This window comes from Procambarus clarkii, chromosome 19, assembly GCF_040958095.1.
Source record: "Procambarus clarkii isolate CNS0578487 chromosome 19, FALCON_Pclarkii_2.0, whole genome shotgun sequence".
NCBI classification, from domain to species: domain Eukaryota; kingdom Metazoa; phylum Arthropoda; class Malacostraca; order Decapoda; family Cambaridae; genus Procambarus; species Procambarus clarkii.
The window spans coordinates 10,920,159-10,939,595 of NC_091168.1; the positions used below are offsets into that span (position 1 = coordinate 10,920,159).

The 19,437-nt window shown below is 54.9% G+C and overlaps 1 protein-coding gene across 1 annotated transcript in view; it reads right to left on the bottom strand.

Moving 5' to 3' along the window:
• The window catches only part of LOC123757639 (uncharacterized), a 285,082-nt gene that overhangs the window by 86,874 nt on the left and 178,771 nt on the right, over positions 1 to 19,437 (bottom strand). Inside the window, 1 exon segment of the mRNA XM_045741479.2 lies at positions 10,653 to 10,801. Coding sequence (XP_045597435.1) covers positions 10,653 to 10,801 — 149 coding nt within the window.

Genomic DNA, 19,437 nt, shown 5'->3' on the forward strand with positions numbered 1-19,437 from the left:
GTTACTGGCACTGTTGACGTTCCCAGCACCAGCACAGCCGTACCCAGCACCAGCACAGCCGTACCCAGCACCAGCACAGCCGTACCCAGCACCAGCACAGCCGTACCCAGCACCAGCACAGCCGTACCCAGCACCAGCACAGCCGTACCCAGCACCAGCACAGCTGTACCCAGCACCAGCACAGCCGTACCCAGCACCAACACAGCCGTACCCAGCACCAGCACAGCCGTACCCAGCACCAGTACAGCCGTACCCAGCACCAGCACAAAAGCAGCTGAAGCCAACACAGCAGCAGCGAGCACCAGCAAAGCTGATGCAAACATCTAAAAACATCGTGTGTGAAGTGAACAATTAGAATAAGTGTTAAATTCAAGTGTGTACATAGTGTTAAAATTAAAGTTGCAATAATTCTAATGTACAATAGTTTTCAAGAACTGTATTGTAGTACTCAACATACAGCAAAACCACTTTTAATAATACAGTGCTAACAGCTTAATGCACTGCAGTACCTATTTACTGTAGAGCATTCACAACTTCACAAAACTTCAAGATGGACATAACTCCAACAATAAGGTAAATACATGAATTACAGTATTTTTAGTAGAGTAGTAAAATATAGGTACAGTAAGTAATATGATACAATGCATTTTTATTGTGTACAAGAAAAAAAAAGACACTGACGCAAACGCCTCTTGAAGGTCACCTCTTGCAACGAATCCAACGCTCCAACGAACTGGGGGTGGTCCCATATAGTACGTTGAATCGAGGTTGTACTGTACTGCCACCGAGATGAAGCACACAGGTAGGACATCATCAACGAAACCACGGTAATAGACCCCGCATCATAAAGACCAGACGGGAAGACTCGAGGAAAATCGAACGAGCGACATAACGGACCAGACCGATCATCTGAAAGAGGCGGAGCCGCAGGAAAGCCCCTGGGTTCGGACACTGAGCAAGCAGCGCCTGAAACCAGGTTTGGCCGGCCACCAAGGAGCCAAGAGAACTACTCTCCCCTGGTAAGTCTCCAAGCAAGCTAGGACCTGGAGAAAAGAACTGGGAAAAAGAGGTACAGGGAACCCCACCTCGAGCAGTCCTGCCAAAAAGCATCAACCCCTGACAGCCTCGCAGTCAGGGAAGGGCATCACATATCATGAGAGACGCCTCAACCACGCCGACGCGAAGAGGTCCACCTCCGGGAGCCCGTACATCCGGCAGAGCCAACTGAATGAGTCGGCATCGACTGTCCATTTCGAGGACAGGGGAATGAACCGAGATAGGCCGTCCACCAAGACGTTGGACACCCCCTGATCGTGAACGGCCAGGAGAGCCAAACCCCGAGAACTCAGCAGATGAGTCACCCAAAGCGACCAGCCCCAAAGAGCTGGTTGCTTCGGAGGACCACATCGAACCTCTTCGGTTCAGGCAATGACCCCTTGGGAAGCAGTCCGAATGGAGCCTGATCATAGATCCATGAGTGACTCGAACCCTCCGAAGCGACATCCACATCGCCGCGAACTCCCGCACCGCGCTGTGGACCCGACGGAAGGATGGATCCCACTGCTCCTGACTGGCCTGGTAAGCACTGGTCACAAAGCCCCAGCCAAGAGATGACGCATCCTTGAACACATCCAGTGAGGATTCGGGTTGGCGCCAAGGCACTGAACCCTGAAAAACCCAAAGAGGGAGCCGGCAACGCAGCAGCCGACCCAAGGCCCCTAGAGGCCGACCACATCGGTCACGAAAGAGGCGGAGGGGACGTCCCCGAAAGAACCAGAACAGCCAACGAAGTCAAAACCGATTCGTCGAGTAGACCATCACGGCAAAGTTCTGGCTCCCGCACAAACCCTCGAGCAACTGCCAAGTAACTCCGGGAATCCCCAGAAACAAGCAAAGGCGGGAACGCAGCCAAAGCAGAGACTCTAGAGGGAGAAACAAGGAGCGGTCTGAGAGTCCCACACATGTCCCACGGCGAGCTGGGAAAGAACCAAATCCCTGGCGAGTAGACACACTAACTGGCTGGGAGCCTAGACCAGCCAGTCTTCGAGGTAGGCCAGCACCCGAAGACCTAAGAGATGCAGGCGGGGCCACCACGACCCGGGTAAGGCGTGTGAACATGAGAGGTGCCAGGTTCAACCCGAATGGGAAACCATGAAAGCAGTAACCAAGACGCCCCACAACAAACTCAAGCTAATCTCCGAACTCCGGATGAATCGGGACTTTCCAAGACACGTCTTGGAGGTCCAGAGACACCATCCAAGCGCCTGGCTCCAACAGAATCTGGACCTGGGACAGAGTAGTCATCTGAAGAGAGGGACAAAAGACCCAAGGGGAAAGATGGGACAAGTCCAGAATGAACCGCAGGTTCGCACAGTCGCGTTTCGGGACTGGGAACAGACGAGAAACCCACCTGAAGACATCGTTGTTTTGACCATGCCCAATCGTACCCACTCTGAGATGACCCAACAGAGCGCTGGAGAAGAGGCCTGCCCCGCCAGCCCAGAACCCCCCAAAAAAGGAGGGGCCACCCAATGCCACCGCAAGCAATCGGAAATGACAGAAAAAGCCCATGAATCTTGAAACCAAGCATGAGTGAACAGAGCAAGCCCCCTCTTATCGCCCCATCAATGGGGCGAACCACGAAAGGACTGGCACCCCGTATGAGAACCCGTCTTACGCACAGAATGATCACCATGCCAACCAGACAAAGACGGGTTTAAAGGCGGCGCCGACCCAGAAACTGGCTCCAGTGGCCTACCACGACGAGAGGAACACCGAGCCCAAGCACGAACCCCGGGACCCCCGAAGGACCAACAAGTTAAAAAACAGACGACAACTAGTCAGTAGTTTCTGCTGCCCGCAGAAACTGCCACCGCAGATTCAGCAAACAGCAAGGGACAAATTGGCGATGAAAACCTAAGAGCCAGGGACCAAGCAGATTCCGACATGCAAGACGCAAAGCGAAAAACTGTGACACCGCATCCCGCAAGATCGGCGCAAACAGCTTCAGCAGTGCAGACGACACACACACCGCCAAGACCAAGGCCCAAGACCCAGGAACGGCCCCAAGCGCCTCCACATCCTCCTGAAGCCAATCCAAAGATCGAACCAGCCACGTGACATATTGGTCCGATCTGCTGGAAGAGGCAGAGCCGCGGAAAAACCTCCGGGTTCGGACACCAATCAAGCAGCGCCTGAAATCACGGCTAGGCCGTCCACCGGCCAAGAGGACAACTCTCCCCTGGTAAGTCTCCAAGCGAGCCAGGACTTGGAGCAACAGCTGAACCGGGAAAGAGGTACAGGAACCCCCAACTCGACCAGTCCTGCCGAAAGGGGTCGACCCTGATGGCCTCACAGTCGGGAAAGGGCACCACATACAGGCAAAGGCGCGCGACCACGCCGACGCAAAGAGGTCCACCTCGGGGCATCTGAACGTCTGGCAAAGCCAACGGAAGGAGTCGGCATCGACCGTCCATTCCGTGAAGAGGGGAATGAAACGAGACAGGCTGTTGCCCAAGACGTTGGACATTCCCCGCACGTGAACTGCCAGGTGAGCCAAACCCCGAGAACTCAGCAGACGAGTCACCCGAAGCGACCAGCGCCAAAGAGCCAAGGACCGCATCGAACCCCCCAGTTCAGACAATGAACCACCGGGGAGCAGTCCGAATGGAGCCGGATTGTCGACCTGCGGGCAACTCGAAGCCTCCGAAGAGCAAACCACACCGCTGCGAACTCCCGTAGAGTGCTGTGGGCTCGGCGGAAGAATGGACCCCACCTTCCCTGGCCAGCCTGGTGAGCACTGGTCACAAAGCCCCAGGCGAGAGACGACCCGTCCGTGAACACATCGAGCGAGGTCTCGAGTAGGCACCAACGCACTAAACCCCCAAAAACGAAGAGGAAGCCGGCGACGCAGCAACCAACACAAAGCCCCCAGGGTCCAAATCCAGTGATCACGAGAGAGGCGGAAGTAACGTCCCCCGAAAGAACTAGAACAGCCGACGAAGCCAAACCAGACCTGATGGGTAGACCAGCATTGCGAAGTTCAGGCTCCCGCACAGACCCTCGAGCATCCGCCGAGTGACCCAGGAGCCCCCAGAAACAGGCACATACGGGACGGCAGCTGCAGGAGAGGAAGAGACAAGGAAGCAATCCGAGAGTTCCACACAAGGCCCAGCCAAGTCCGAACCTTGGAGGGAACCAAATGGGACTTCCTCCAGTTCACCAAGAACTCGAACCCGGCGAGCTGAGAAAAAAACAGATCACTGGCTGCAGACAAGCGGACTGGCTGGGAGCCCAAACCAGCCAGTCGTTGAGGTAGGCCAACACTCGAACACCTAACAGATGCAGATGGGTCCCCACAAGCTGCGTGAGGCGTGTGAAAATGCGAGGTGCCTGGTTCAAACCGAACAGGAGATAACAAAAGCGGTAAGCACAAAGCCCTACAATAAAACCGAGCCAGTCCCTGAAACCTGGATGAATTGGGACGTGCCAATAAGCTTCCGGGAGGTTCAGGGACACCATCCAAGCGGCCAGCTCCAACAGGAGCCGAACCTGAGACAGCGTGGTCATCCGAATGGAGTGGCAACAAACCCAGAGGTTCAGACGGAACAAGTCTAGAACGAACAGCAGGTCCGCACAGTCCTGTTTCGGCACTGGAAACAGATGGGAAACCCATCTGAGGGACGTTGTCGTTTCGACCACGCCCAAGCAAACCCACTCCAAGATGACCTGACAGAGCGCAAGGGAAGAAGCCTGCCCTGCCAGCCCCAAACCCCCCGCAGGGGGAGGGGCCACCCAACGCCACCGGAGGCCGTGCGAATCGACCCGAAACACCCACAAATTGTGGGAACAGGCATGAACGAACAGCGCAAGCCTCCCTCCCCCCATCGCCCCATCAATGGGGTGAACCACAAAAGGGCCGGCGCCCCTTACAAGACCCAGAACCTCGCACAGAGCAAACACTGCACCGACCAGACGAAGGCGGGTCCGAAGGAGGAACTGAACACGTACCTGACACCAGTGGTCTACAATGATGAGAGGAACCCCGAGCCTAGGCACGACCCTTCCGGTAAGGTCCACCACAGGACCCCCAGAGAACCAGCAAGTCTTACATAAGACGGCAAGAAGCTGAAGCAGCCTGTATATACTGCGCAATGGCAGAAGCCTCAAACAAGAGAGGACAAAAAGGGGAAGACATCCTAAGAGCCAAGGCCCAAGCGGATTCCACAGAGGAGGCAAGCACCGTCTGCCGACATGCGAGCTGGGAAGCATAAAACGGAGCAACCGCATTCCGCAAGATCGGCGCGAAAAGCTTCTGCAAGGCAGCCAACGAGCGAGCCACTGAGGCCAAGGTGCGAGACCCAGGAACAGCCCCAAGTGCCCCCACTTCCTCCTTGAGCCAGTCGGAAGACAGCTTCAGGAGGGAACCTGCACATGGAGCTGAACGACACCAACATCCCGGGAAAAGGCAGGAGCAAACAAGCACTCATTGAGGTGCCCAAGGTCCCCCCCCCCCCAGGAAAACCTGAAGCACCTGTCGAAGCCTCCTGCCACTCAAGCATGCGGAAACAGCAGAAGGAGTGCCAAGCCTCCAAGGCAAAGACATGACAGTCCGCCTGCCAGGACGACTCCAGAACCTCGTAACGGAGCCAGAAAGGGAACGAAGGTCCCAAACCTGAAAGCCGAGGAATTCATTGCCGAGGCATAATCTGCATCACGCAGGAGGTTTGCTGCAAGGGCTGCCTGCATTGCAGCAGGTTGGATGCGATAAGCCGAAAACCTCCGGAAGGACGGAACCGAAGCACCCGGGGGAACATGGAACCGAACCAGGGGAGGGGCAGACACCAAGTCCAACTCATACACAGAGGGGGGAAAAGAAAACCCCACTCCTTGTAACAGTAAGCCCTGCTCCGAGGGCAGAAAAATCCAGGCGGGGTCTAGCGGGGCCCAAGGCCCCCAAGTCAATTTCTCCCCAACCCCAGGATCCTCCTCCGTAGGACCCGGGGCCAAGTCCTCCCCCCATGCACCGACTCCACAAGACAAAGCCAGCGCAGCAGTAGAAGCCGGATAGAATGAGGCCCTCTGGTCAGACCCAGAGGCTTCGGTCGGGAAGGAGACTCGAATGCCTCCGTCGCCACACCGGAAGGGGCATACCCCGAGGCTGCCCGAGTCTCAAGACCAACTAACCCTTGCCTCAACTCCGAAACCCTCAGACATTTCGGGGCCGGAAGCAAGGGAGGGGGTCCAGAACGAACAACAGAAGGGGAAGGACTAGGAGGTGCAGACTGAACCAGGGTCGAAGTGACCCCCACCCTCAAGTCCAGGTCCCTATAGGCAAAATGGGGCAGCCGCTGGGCATCCGGGTGAGCAACCAACCGAGTGCGTTGCAACAAACGAAACCTAGAATGCAACGTCCTGCGCAGCCTGTACCCGAAGATGATCATCCACAGATTGGGTAAATTGAGTCACCAGCAAGCAGCAATATTCACAGGACTCAGGATCGAAAGTGTCACCGACCCAACAGGCTGCGTCACAGAGGCAATAACAGTGAGGGTCGCCCTGAGAAAAGGGGACCGAACAACCCTCAAACTCACATGAAGCGAGGGGGGGGGGGGACCCCGGGGGTCGCATCCATCGGACCCATGCGTTCCCTATGAGATTCCCGGGGTCCTGAGAGCTTCCCTGAAGAGGACTCGCGGTCAGGTAAACCCAGGCAGGGTACTGCTAACCGGCGCCCAAAACTACCAAACCAACTCTCTAAAGCTGAACCCCAGGGACGTGTACACTCATGGGGACAAAGCAGGGGGCAGCCACCAAGTATCAGGGTGAGGCCAAACACCAGTGGCAATTAGGGCAGAACCCCCCACCAAGGCAAAATCAAAAAGAAAAAGAAAACCCCACAAGAGGACAAGGTATCCCAAGGAACGGAGCCGGCAGCTGTGATAGGTGACAACAAGCTGCACAGTACCCTGCGCCCCATACCAGTGCAAAACTGCCTCTTACCCTAAGGTAAACTAGGGAGACAAAACACCTAAGTACCCAAAGGGCGGCCGAAAAACCGAGCAGTTAAATGGACCCACAGAGGCAGACACCGAGGAACTTGTGGAAGGTAACCCCAAGCTCCAACAACAGTACTTACAGGGCACCTAGGGAAGGAACCTTAGGCGCATGCAGCCTGAGTACTGAAGAGTAACTCCTGACTCTCGCACCCCTGGAGTACAGCCGCCACACACAAGGCACAGCGCCGCAAAAAGACTGGAGCCAGAGCACACAACCGAGCAGATAGCATCAGCCTCAAGAACTGGGGTGTGGATTGCCGATGTGGTGGGTCTGGGGCTACCCCTTCCCCCTCCCAGGGAGGGGAGAGCTGCTCAGATGGCAGCGCGGTGACGTGTGATATCATACTCGTTAGCTTGTTTCAGTTTAGGGAGTTCTATCCACTTGTTCGGCTTTTTGTAGCAATTTTCACCAGAATAGGAGTTTGTTTTGGGACGCCTACGTTTCTGGGTGCCTAACCTGGTCAATGGCAGACATAGAATGCTTCCAACCACACAGGGGTTTCTATAGGTCATTGCTCCTCGTGCCTCTGTAAGGATGCTAGGTTCTGGTTCGTAGTCCCCCGGTAGGCCCACAGAACTCCATACATGACTGATGCCAACGTCTGACATTAGCATATCAGCCTGGATAGCTCCGGGGAGCCAACGGGGCTCCCCCCAGAAAGGCGACGAAAACTTTAGAGCCAGGGCTCAAGCAGATTCCAACAAAGAAGCGAGTACTACCTGCCGACACGCGAGACTCGAAGCGAAAAACAGCGACACCGCATCCCGCAGGATCGGCACAAACAACTTCAACAGTGCAGATGACACACGTGCCACTGAGACTAAGGCACCAGGAACGGCCCCAAGCTCTTCCACATCCTCTTCAAGCCAATCCGAAGGCAGCTCTTTTCCAAGAGGGAAAAGAAGTGCAAGACTGAAGCCAGCAGGCCACAAGTGCACAAGTCCTCAGCAACCAGTGCAGCATCTGCATATGAAGCTGATCCATGCCAACATCCCGCTGAAGGGAAGGGGTAACAAACATGCATTGAGGTGCTTGAAGTCACCCCCGAGGAAAACTGGGACCACCTTCAATGCCTCGAGTCACTCAAGCGTGCGAGTACAACAGAAAGTACTCCAAGCATCCAACGAGAACACAGGGCAGTCCACTAGCCAGGACGAATCTGGAACCTCATAATGAATCCAGTAGGGAAATGAAGACCCAAACCTGAACGAAGACGGATCCATGATATAGGTGTAATCCAGGTCGTGCAGGAGGTAAGCCATAAAGGCATCCCGCACCACAGAGGCGGGATACGGGAAGCTGAAAACCTCCGGAAAGACGGGACCGAAGCACCCAAAGGGACACGGAATCGAACCCGGGGAGAGGCAGACACCAATTCCAACTCATATGAAGAAGGGAAGAAAGAAAACCCCACTCCTTGCAACAGTAAGCCCTGCTCAGAGGGTAGAAAAACCCAGGCGGTGTCTAACGGGGGTCCCAAGGCCCCCAAGTGAGCCCCTCCCAGCCCGGGAACCACCACATCAGGACCCGGGGCCAAGTTGTCCCCCAAAGCCCCGGCCTCAAAAGAAATCGCCGGCACAGCTGTGGAAGCCAGAAGGAAGGAAAGGAGGGCCCACTGGTCAGACCCAAACGCTTCAGCAGGGAGAACCGACTCGAATGCTTCCATCGCTACTCTTGGCGGAGCATCCCCCAAGTCTCAAGACCATCTAAATCCTGCCCTGACCCTGAAACCCTCATGATGTTTCGGAGCCGGATGCAGGGGGATGGGGGAGAGGATCAGACCGAACCTTAGCAGGGGAAGGACGAGGAGTGCAGACTGAACCAAGGCCGAAGTGACCAACACCCACAAGTCCCGGTTGCAATAACCAAAACAGGGCAGCCTCGGGGCATCCAGGGAAGCAATCAACCTAGCGTGTTGCAACAACCTAAACTTAACGTGCAACACATGTGGTGCCTGTACCCGAATAGTCATCAGTGGACTGGGTAGACTGAGTCACAAACAAGCAACAAAACTCACAGGACTCTGGGTCAAAGGTGTCACTGACCTAGCAGGCAGCGTGTTGGAGGCAAAAACAATGAGTCATCCTGAGACAAGGGGACAGAGCAACCCTCAAACTCGCACAAAGCAGAGGGGGGACTCACTAGGTCACATCCATCGGACCCACAAGCCCTTGTGGGGATTCTCTGGGTCCTGAGACGGAACTCACGCTCAGGGAAGCACAGGCAGGGTACTGCTAACTAGCGCCCAAGTCTACCAACAAACTTTCTAGAAGCTGCACCCCGGGACGTGTCCACTAACGAGGGCTTAGCAAGGGGGTATCACCCAGAAACACAGATATATAAACCTAAGTTATAGATAGGGGGCAACGAACCAAAGGCAGACCCCCCACCAGGCAGGAAAACAAAAACAAAAGAAAAACCCCACAAGAGGACAACGTACCCAGGTGGAACAGAGCCAGCTGCCACAATAGGTAATAACTAGCTGTGCAGTACTCTGCACCCCTACCAGTGCAAACTACCCCTTACCCTAAGGTAAACAATGGAGGAGGAACCCCCCCCCCCCCCCCCGCACGCTCAGGGTGGTCTATTACCAAGCAGCAAAAAACCAACAGAGGTAGACCCAAAGGTGATACCTACTTGATGGGGTTCTGGGAGTTTTTCTACTTCCCAAAGAAGACTTGTGGAAGATAACCCCAAGCCCCAAGGGCAGTATTTACAGGGCACCTAGGGAAAAGGAGACCCCTAGGCACATGCAGCCCGAGTACTTAGGAAGATTACTCATGGCTCGCACATCACCCTGATTCGCCCAACACCACAAAGCAGAGCAGAGGACAGAAATCAGGAGCCAGAGCCACAGCAACTAATGCCATTCACATCAGCCTGAAGAACTGAAGGTGTGAGTAGCCGGCGTGAGGGGTCTGAGGCTTCCCCTTCCCCCTCCCGGGGAGGAGGGAGATGCAGAGATGGCAGTGTGGCAAGTGGTGACGTCATGCTCGTTTGCTTGTTTTTTAAGGGGAGTTCTGTCCACTCATTTGACTTTCAGTAGTAGTTTCAACTAGACTAGGGGTTTGTTTTGGGATGCTTACCTTTCTGGGATGCCTGACCCGATCGATAGCAGACATAGAATGTTCCAAATCACATGTGCAATTCTATAGGCCATTGCTCCTCATGCCTCCCTGAGGGGTCCAGGTTCTAGCTCGTGGTCCCCGGTAGGCCTATGAACTCCATTCACACTGACTGATGCCAAAGTCTCATATATTACATATCAGAACCAGGTATCAACCAGACTGGATAGCTTTGGGTAGCCTCTTATAAAGAGTTTGAGAACGAGAAAAACTTATGATCTGTCAAGTGATAGGGGCCTCCTGCAGAGGGTTTACCCACACCCTGAAGGAGAGTTCTCAAAAGGAAGTAAGGCACAGGGACTACACACACACACATTCATATCATTAACATTTCCTTTGATTATTTCTATCAATGAAACACTCCTTTATAGACTGCCAGTCATCTAGATCCTCTTAGAGCAATTCTTAATTATATCTCAACACTAAAGATTTAGAAGATTTAAAAAGATATTGCAATAGCCAACGTACTTGGCACTGGCTGAAGCCAAACTTTCAGTAGATCCAAGATAATAGAGAGCTGCTAATACTTGGTTGTCTAATGGCTCTTTTTCTGATGAGGTAAATCCAGCACTGTCTTGTTGGATCATTTCTTCTTTCTGCCATTCATCAACTAGGAACTACAAGAAGAAAAAACAGACATACTGTAATTATAACAAAATGATTCAAATAAATTGTCTCTGAAACATAATAACAGCAACTTATAAGTAAAAACCTAGCACTGAATATAACAAAATGCCTCTTTCTGGAGGCCCAAGGTGGCTCTTTGTTTTAAGCTGCTCTGGATACCTCCACACCTATCAAATAGCACCAGGCCTCTTTTGAGTCATTAATACCCTAGCAGAGACCAGAGGCCAAAACCTGGTTTCCTCACAGATGCGTAGTGAGCAGAGAATACTAAATAACTCTAATTGCGGAAATAGGCACCAAAATGGAAGAGCGAGAAAATGCAGACAACAGTAAGGCAAAAGTAAAGAAAACAGAAAATGAGACACCCTGCAAGTATCACATTTCAGAGCCAAGCCCCGAGAACTCAGCAGACAAGTCACCCAAAGCGACCAGCCCCAAACAGCCAAGGACCGCATCGAACCCCTCAGTTCAGGCAATGAACCACTGGGGAGCAGTCCAAATGGAACCGGATCATCGATCCACGAGCGACTCGAACCCTCTGGAGCGACATCCACACCACCGCAAACTCCTGGACCGTGCAGTGAGCCCAACAGAAGGACAGACCCCACCGCCCCTGGCCAGCCTGGTGAGCACTGGTCACAAAGCCCCAGTCAAGAGACGATGCGTCTGTGTACACTTCGAGCGAGGACTCGGCAGGCGCCAAGGCACTTAACCCCGAAAAACCCGAAGAGGAACCAAGCGATGCAGCAACCAACGCAAAGTCCCCCGAAGGCCTAACACCAACAATCGCGAGAGAGGCGGAAGGGCCGTCCCCGAAGGAACCACAACAGCCAACGAAGTCACACCCGACCCGGTGAGTAGACCATCATGGCAAAGTTCAGGCTCCAGCACAAACTCTCGAGCAACCACCTCGTGACCCAGGAGCCCCTCAGGAACAGACGAAGGCAGGAATGCAGACGGAGCAGAGCTGCTGGAAGAAGAGACAAGGAAGCGGTACGAGCGTCCCAAACCAGACCCAGCCAAGACTGAACCTGAGAGGGAACCAGATGGGACTTCCTCCAGTTCACCAAAAACCCGAACCCAGGCGAGCTGGGAAAGAACCAAATCCCTTGCAAGCAGACACGCGGACTGGCTGGGAGCCCAAACCAGCCAGTCGTCGAGGTAGGCCAGAACCCGAACACCTAACAAACGAAGACGGGCCACCACGACCCGAGTAAGGACGTGTGAAAACACGAGGCGACAGATTCAACCTGAAGGAAAGACAACAAAAGCGGTAACTTAACGCCCCACAACAAAACCTAACCAGGCAATGAACCTCGGATGAACCGGGACATGCCAAAACGTGTCACGAAGGTCAAAGGAACCTCATCCAAGCGCTCGGCTCCAACAGAAGAGGGACCTGGGAGAGAGTAGTCTTCCTGAAGGAGGGGCAATAAACCCACAGGTTCAGACGGGACAAGTCCAGAATGAACTGGAGGTCCACGAAGTCCTGTTTCAGGACAGGAAACAGGCGGGAAACCCACCTGAGGGACGAGGTCATTTCGACCACGCCCAAGCGAACTCACTCCAAGATGATCTCACAGAGCCCCAGGAGAAGAGGCCTGCCCTGACAGCCCCGAACCCCGAGGGAGGAGGGGCCACCCAACGCCCACACAAGCATAATCCGGGTCACGCAGGAGGTAAGCCGCAAGGGCTTCCCGCACCATAGAAGATGAAATGCAGGAAGCCGAAAACCTCTGGAAAGACAGAACCGAGGAACCCACGGAATCACGGAACCGAACCCGAGAAAGGGTAGACACCAAATCCAACTTCGTACCCAGAGGGAGCGAAAGAGAACCCTTCTCCTTGTAACACTAAGCCCCACTCTGAGGGCAGAAAAAACCCAGGCGGGGTCCAACCGGGCACAAGACCCCCTAAGTCAACCCCTCCCCAGCCCCGGGAACCTCTCCTTGAGGACCCGGGGCCGAGCCGGCCTCCAAACCCCTCCACTTCTAAAGAAAAAGCGGGAACCACCCAAAAAGCAGGAACGAAAGGGGCCCACTGGCTAGACCCAGAAGCTCTGGCTGAAGGCCCAGGCTCGAATGCCTCTGCCACAACCCCAGAAGGGGACACCCCGAGACCGCCCGAGTCTCAACACCAACTAGACCCTGCCCCGACTCCGAAATCCTTGGAGCCAGAAGCAAGGGGTGGGGAGGAGACCGGATGAACAACAGAGGGGGGAAGCACTAAGGAGGGGCGGACAGAACCAGAGCCGAAGCGACTCCTACCCCCAAGTCCGGGCCCTAATAACAAAACGGGGCAATCTTGGGGCATCCAGGGTTGCAACCAACCTAGCGCATTGCAGCAACCTAAATCTAGCATGCAACACCGTAGCTGCCTGCTACGGTGTCGCATATCATTAGTAAGTGGCCTGGGTGAACTGGAGCATGTACAGACAACACACGTCGCACGACTGGCTCAAAACAATCATCGACCCAACAGGCAGCAGGGCGGAGGCGAAACCGGTAAGTCTCACCCTGAGACAAGGGGACAGAGCAACCTTTGAACTTGCAAGCAGCAAGGGCGGACTCAGGGGTCACATCCATCGGACCATGTAGCCCCCGTGGGGTTTTCCTGGAGTCTTTAGACTTGTTTACACGTTAAGGGAAGCCCAGGCATGGTACTGCGAACCAGCGCCCAAGTCTACCAAACAAACTTCTAAAGCTGAACCCCCGGGACGTGTCAACTCACGGGGGCTAAGCAGGGAGGACCACCAACACAGAATAAAGATATAGAAATATATATACCCCAAGAACAGCGATAGGGGACCACAACGGCAGACCTCCCACCAGGTAAAAAACCAGCGTTGAATGTAATGAAACGCCATTTTCTGGGTGAGTCCCGGAGGCGTCCCGGAGGCTCCCCGGAGCTATCCCAGGCTGATATGCTAATGTCAGACTTTGGCATCAGTCATGTGTATGGAGTTCTTAGGCCTACTGGGGACCATGGCCAGAACCGGGCCCCCTCAGAGAGGCAAGGGGAGCAATGGCCTATAGAAGCCCCCGTGTGGTTGGAAGCATTCTATGTCTGCCTCGACCGGAACAGGCACCCAGAAAGGTAAGCGCCTCAAAACAAACCTCTATTCTGGTTAAAATTGCTCCTAAAAGCCGAACTAGTGGATAGAACTCCCCAACCGAAAATAAGCAAACTACCCGCCAAACACACACCGAAACTACGACGTTGGTACAACGTTCGAACAAGTTTTAACACCACCTAACCAGTTATAACAACCAATATAGCAAGTTGTAACAACGTTCCAATACGTCATAAACACGTTAAGCCAAGATGTAACAACTTTATTACAAGTTGTAACAAGCGGAAAATAGAGACAGTTTCGGTTTGTGTTTCCAGGGTAGTGTGATGTCACACACCGCCACGCCGCTGTCTGCGCAGCTACCCCCTCTCCAGGAGGGGGAAGGGGGAGCCCCAGACCCTCCACGCCGGCTACCCACACCTCAGTTCTTGAGGCTGCATGTCAAAAACGCGAAAAAATGCCGACCGGAGGGGAGGGAGGGATGCCGGGGAGCCTCCGGGACTCACCCAGAAAATGGCGTTTCATTACATTCAACGCTGGTTTTCTGGGGGGAGCCCCGTCGGCTCCCTGGAGCTAACTACCCACAGACGGAAAAAGAGGGACTTACCCGGGAGGCGGTCGTCGCTCACTCCTCAACTCGAAGCCGAGACAACTGGCTGCAACCGCTGACCCAAAGCAACACAGGCCCGACGGGGCCCAGGGACATTCACAAGGTAATGAGCAGCCAGGATCCCTGTTTGATCGCCAAAATCCCCGCGCCCGAATATCAGACCAAGACATATTCCCAAAGACGGCAGCAAGAGCCGCGAACTTACGAACGTCATGGGGATGGGGATAGACCGCAGGCTGGCTGGACTTAATAACCCTGCAGGATGACCTGGGAGACCCGAACCCGCGAACAGAGAAGAAGGGAAACCGGATCAACCCACAGCGCGTCCTCGGACACAGAAGCCGTGGCGTGCTAATAACGGCGAAGCGCCGCAACTGGACACAAAACATGATGCACCCCCGGCCTGACCAACCAAGCATCAACTACCCATGGACCCCTCCGGAACGCAGCAGTCTCATTCTTCGCCAGAAAAGAAGGAGACGGCTGCAAACGAACATAACAATCACCACGACCAAAAGAGCAGAAACCCCTGCGCCGGAGGAGAGCATGAAGCTCCCTACCCGACTCCCAGAGGCCAAAGCCAACAAGAAAAGTGCCTTGGAAAAACAATCCTGGACCGAAGGGGCCATAATGAAACGAGGAGACGAAAGGAAAGCGAGCACTCTGTCCAAAGACCGAGGACGGCTCAGGCGACGCATGAGCAGGCCGGAGGCGAAACAATGCACGAGACAGCTTGCAAAATGGCGCAGACGTAACATCGATACCGAAAGCAAGCTGAAGCGGCTCCGCCAGCGCTGCACGATATGAGGCGACAGTGTTAGGCATAAGATGACGGTCCTGAAACAACCACGAGAGGAAGGACAAGACCACCCGAACAGACAAGGAACTAACACGACGAAGACGCAAAAAGAAACGGAAGGACAGCCAGGAAACTTCATACTGCCGCCGAGAAGAAACCCTCAGGTGGGACACCAACAAGGAGGCCACCTGATCATCATAGAGATGATGATAGACTCGAGTCAAAAAACCCATACGCGAAGACTCGAGGAGAAGATTGAACCAGCCACGTGACGTACTGGCCCGATCTGCTAAAAGAGGCGGAAGCCACGGGAAAACCCTCGGGTTCGGGCACCGAGCAACCAGCACCTGAAACCAAGGCTGGGCCGGCCACCAAGGGGCCAGAAGGACAACTCTCCCCTGGTAAGTCTCTAAGCGAGTCAGGACCTGGAGCAACAGCCGAACTGGGGGAAAGAGGTACAGGAACCCCCACCTCGACATGTCTAGCCAAAAGGCATCGACCCCGACGGCTTCGCGATCGGGGAAGGGCGGCGCATAAACGGGAAGACGCTGCGACCACGCCGACGCTGAAGAGGTCCACCTCGGGGCGCCCAAACGTCTGGCAAAGCCAACGGAAGGACTCGTCGTCGACCGTCCACTCTGTGGAGAGGGGAACGAAGCGAGACAGGGCGTCGGCCAAGACGTTGGACACGCCCCGTACATGAACCGCAAGGAGAGGCAAACCCCAAGAACTCAGCAGACGAGTCACCCGAAGCGACCAACCACAAAGAGACAAGGACCGCATCGAACCCCCGCGGTTCAGGCAATGAACCACCGGAGAGCAGTCCGAATGGAGCCGAATCGTCGATCCGCGGGCCACCCGAATCCTCCCAAGAGCTAAACCACACTGCAGCAAACTCCCGCACCATACTGTGAGCTCGACGGAAGGACGGATCCTAACGCCCCTGGCCGGCCTGGTGAGCACTGGTCACAAAACCCCAGGCGAGAGACGACGCATCCGTGTACACATCGAGCGAGGGCTCGGGTAGGCGCCCAAGGCACTGAACCCCGAAAAACCCGAAGAGGAAGCCGGTGACGCAGCAATCGACGCAAGGCCCCCGGGGTCGAACTCTGCGATCGCGAGAGAGGCGGAAGGAGGAACCCCAAAGGAACCAGAACAACTAGCCGCAGCAAAACCAGACCCGACGGGTAGACCACCATCGCGAAGTTCAGGCTCCCGCACAGCCCCTCAAGCAAACGCCGGGTGACCCGAGGGCCCTCCAGAAACAGACGAAGGCGGGACCTGCAGCCGCAGGAGAGACTCCGGAGGGAGAGACAAGGAGGCGGTTTCGAGAGTCCCAAATGAGACCCAGCCAAGTCTGAACCTGAGAGGGAACCAGATGGGACTTCCTCCAGTTCACCAAGAACCTGAACTCGGCGAGCTGGGAAAGAACCAAATCCCATGGCTAGCAAGCAAGCTGACCGACTGGGAGCTCAAACCAGCCTGTCGTCGAGGTAGGCCAACACCCGAACACCTAGGAGACGCAAACGAGCCACCACAACCCGTGTAAGGCGCGTGTAAGGGTCCGCAGGAGGAGCCAAACCTGAACCTGACACCAGAGGCCTACCACGACCAGAGGAACCCCGAGCCCCGGCACGACCTTTCCGGGAAGACCCATCCCGGGACCCCCGGAAAACCAACAAGTCCGACATCGGACGACACGCCGCCGACGCAGCCTGAATAAACTGCGCCACGGCCGACTCCTCAAACAGAACAGGACAAAAAGGTGAAGAACGCCTAAGAGCCAGAGTCCAAGCAGATTCCACGGAGGAACCCAGCACCGTCTGCCGACATGCGAGACGAGAAGCATAAAACAGGGAAACCGCATCCCGCAAAATCGACGTGAACAGCTTCAACAAGGCAGTCGACGAACGCGCAGCCGAGGACAAGGTGCTGGACCCCGGGACGGACCCAAGTGTCCTCACATCCTCCATGAGCCAATCCGAAGACAGCTCCAGGAGGGAAAAGAACCGCAAGGCCGAAGCCAAAAGGCCCCGGGCGCGCAAGTCCTCCACAATGAGCGCCGCCGAAAGGGTGGGAACCTGCACATGGAGCTGAATAACGCCCACATCGCGGGGAAGGGCAGGGGCAAACAAGCACTCATTCAGGTACTCAAGCTCGCCCCCCAGGAAAACCTGAAGCACCGTGGAAGCTTCCCGCCACTCCAGCATGCGGGAACAACAGAAGGAATGCCAGGAATCCAGAACAAACAAGGGGCAGTCTGCTAGCCAGGACGACTCCGGAACCTCGTAACGGAGCCAGAAAGGGAACGAAGTCCCAAACCTGAATTCGGACGGATCCATTTCCGAGGCATAATCCGGGTCACGCAGGAGGTAAGCTGCAAAGGCCGCTCGCACCACACCAGGTTGGATGCGATAAGCCGAAAACCTCCGAAAGGACAGAACCGACGTACCCGGGGGAACACGGAACCGAACCCGGGGAGGGGCCGACACCAAATCCAACTAGTACGCAGAGGGGAGAAAAGAAAACCCCTCTCCTTGTAACAATAAGCCCTGCTCAGAGGGAAGAAAAACCCAGGCGGGGTCCAGCGGCAACCCGTTCTCGCAAATTCGTAAAGTCAATATTGACTTATTAACTACGTGCATAGGTGATATACTAAACATAATAGATACCCTTAAAAAGATTCATAGAAAACACCAACCTTACCTAACCTTGTTAGTATCTTAAGATAAGCATCTTATTGCTTCGTAATTACAAGTATTACTTAACCTATACCTATTATAGGTTAGGTAATAATTGTAATTACGAAGCAATAAGATGCTTATCTTAACATACTAAGTAGGTTAGGTAAGGTCAGTGTTTTCTATGAATCTTTTTAAGGGTATCTATTATGTTAAGTATGTCACCTATGCACATATTTAATAAGTCAATATTGACTTATTAAATTTGCGAGAACGGGTTGCCAGCGGGGCCCAAGGCCCCCAAGACAGCCCCTCCCCAGCCTCGAGGTCCTTCACCACAGGACCCGAGGCCCAGTCCTCTCCCCAAGCCCCGACCCCACAAAACAAGGACAGAGCAGCCGGAAAAGCTGGAGGAAGGGGGGCCCACTGGTCAGACCCAGACGCTTTGGCCAGGAGACAAGACTCGAATGCCTCTGCCGCCCCCCCGGAAGGGGCACCCCCCGAAGCTGCCCGAGTCTCGAGATCAAGTAACCCCTGCTTCGACCCCGAAACCCTCAAACGCTTCAGGGCCGAAAGCGGGGGGGGGGGGAGGGGGGGGGGAGGGGGGGGGGAGGGGGGGGATGACTAAAACGAACAGAAGGGGAAGGACGAGGAGATGCGGACTGAACCAGGATCGAAGCGACCTCCCACCCCCAAGTTCGGGTCTTGAAAAGCAAAGCGGGGTAGCCACAGGGCATCAGGGTGAGCAACCAACCGAGCGCGTTGCAACAGACGAAACTTAGACTGCAACGCACGCGCCGCCTGTACCCGAATAGAATCATCAGAGGATTGGGTAAATTGAGTCACAATCAAGCAGCAACACTCACAGGACTCAGTGTCGAAAGTATCACCGACCTAACAGGCAGCGTGGCAGAGGCAAAAACAATGAGGGTCACCCTGAGACAAGGGAACCGAGCAACCCTCAAACTCGCACACAGCGAGTGGGGACTCCGGGGTCACATCCATCGGACCCACGCGCCCCCTAGGGGATTCCCAAGGTCCTGAGCGTTTACTTTAAGAGGACTTGCGCTCAGGTAGTCCCAGGCAAGGTGCTGCAAACCGGCGCCAAAAACTACCAAGCAAACTTCTATAGCTGAACCCCAGGGACGTGTACACTCACGGGGACCTAGCAGGGGGCGCCACCGAGGAGAACAGTGGAAGGGCAAAAACAAATTGAATAAAATGACAGAACCCCCCACCAGGCAAAAACAAAAAAAAAAAAAAAAAAACGCAAGAAGACAGCAAACCCCAAGGAACAGAGCCGGCCACAATGTCGGGAATACAAGCTGAGCAGCACCCTGCACCCCTACCAGTGCAAATTGCCTCTTACCTGCCGGTAACAAGGGAGAACAGAACACCCAAGAGCCCAACAGGCGGCCGAAAAACCGAAAGGTAAAACAGACCAGCAGAGGCAGACCCCGAGG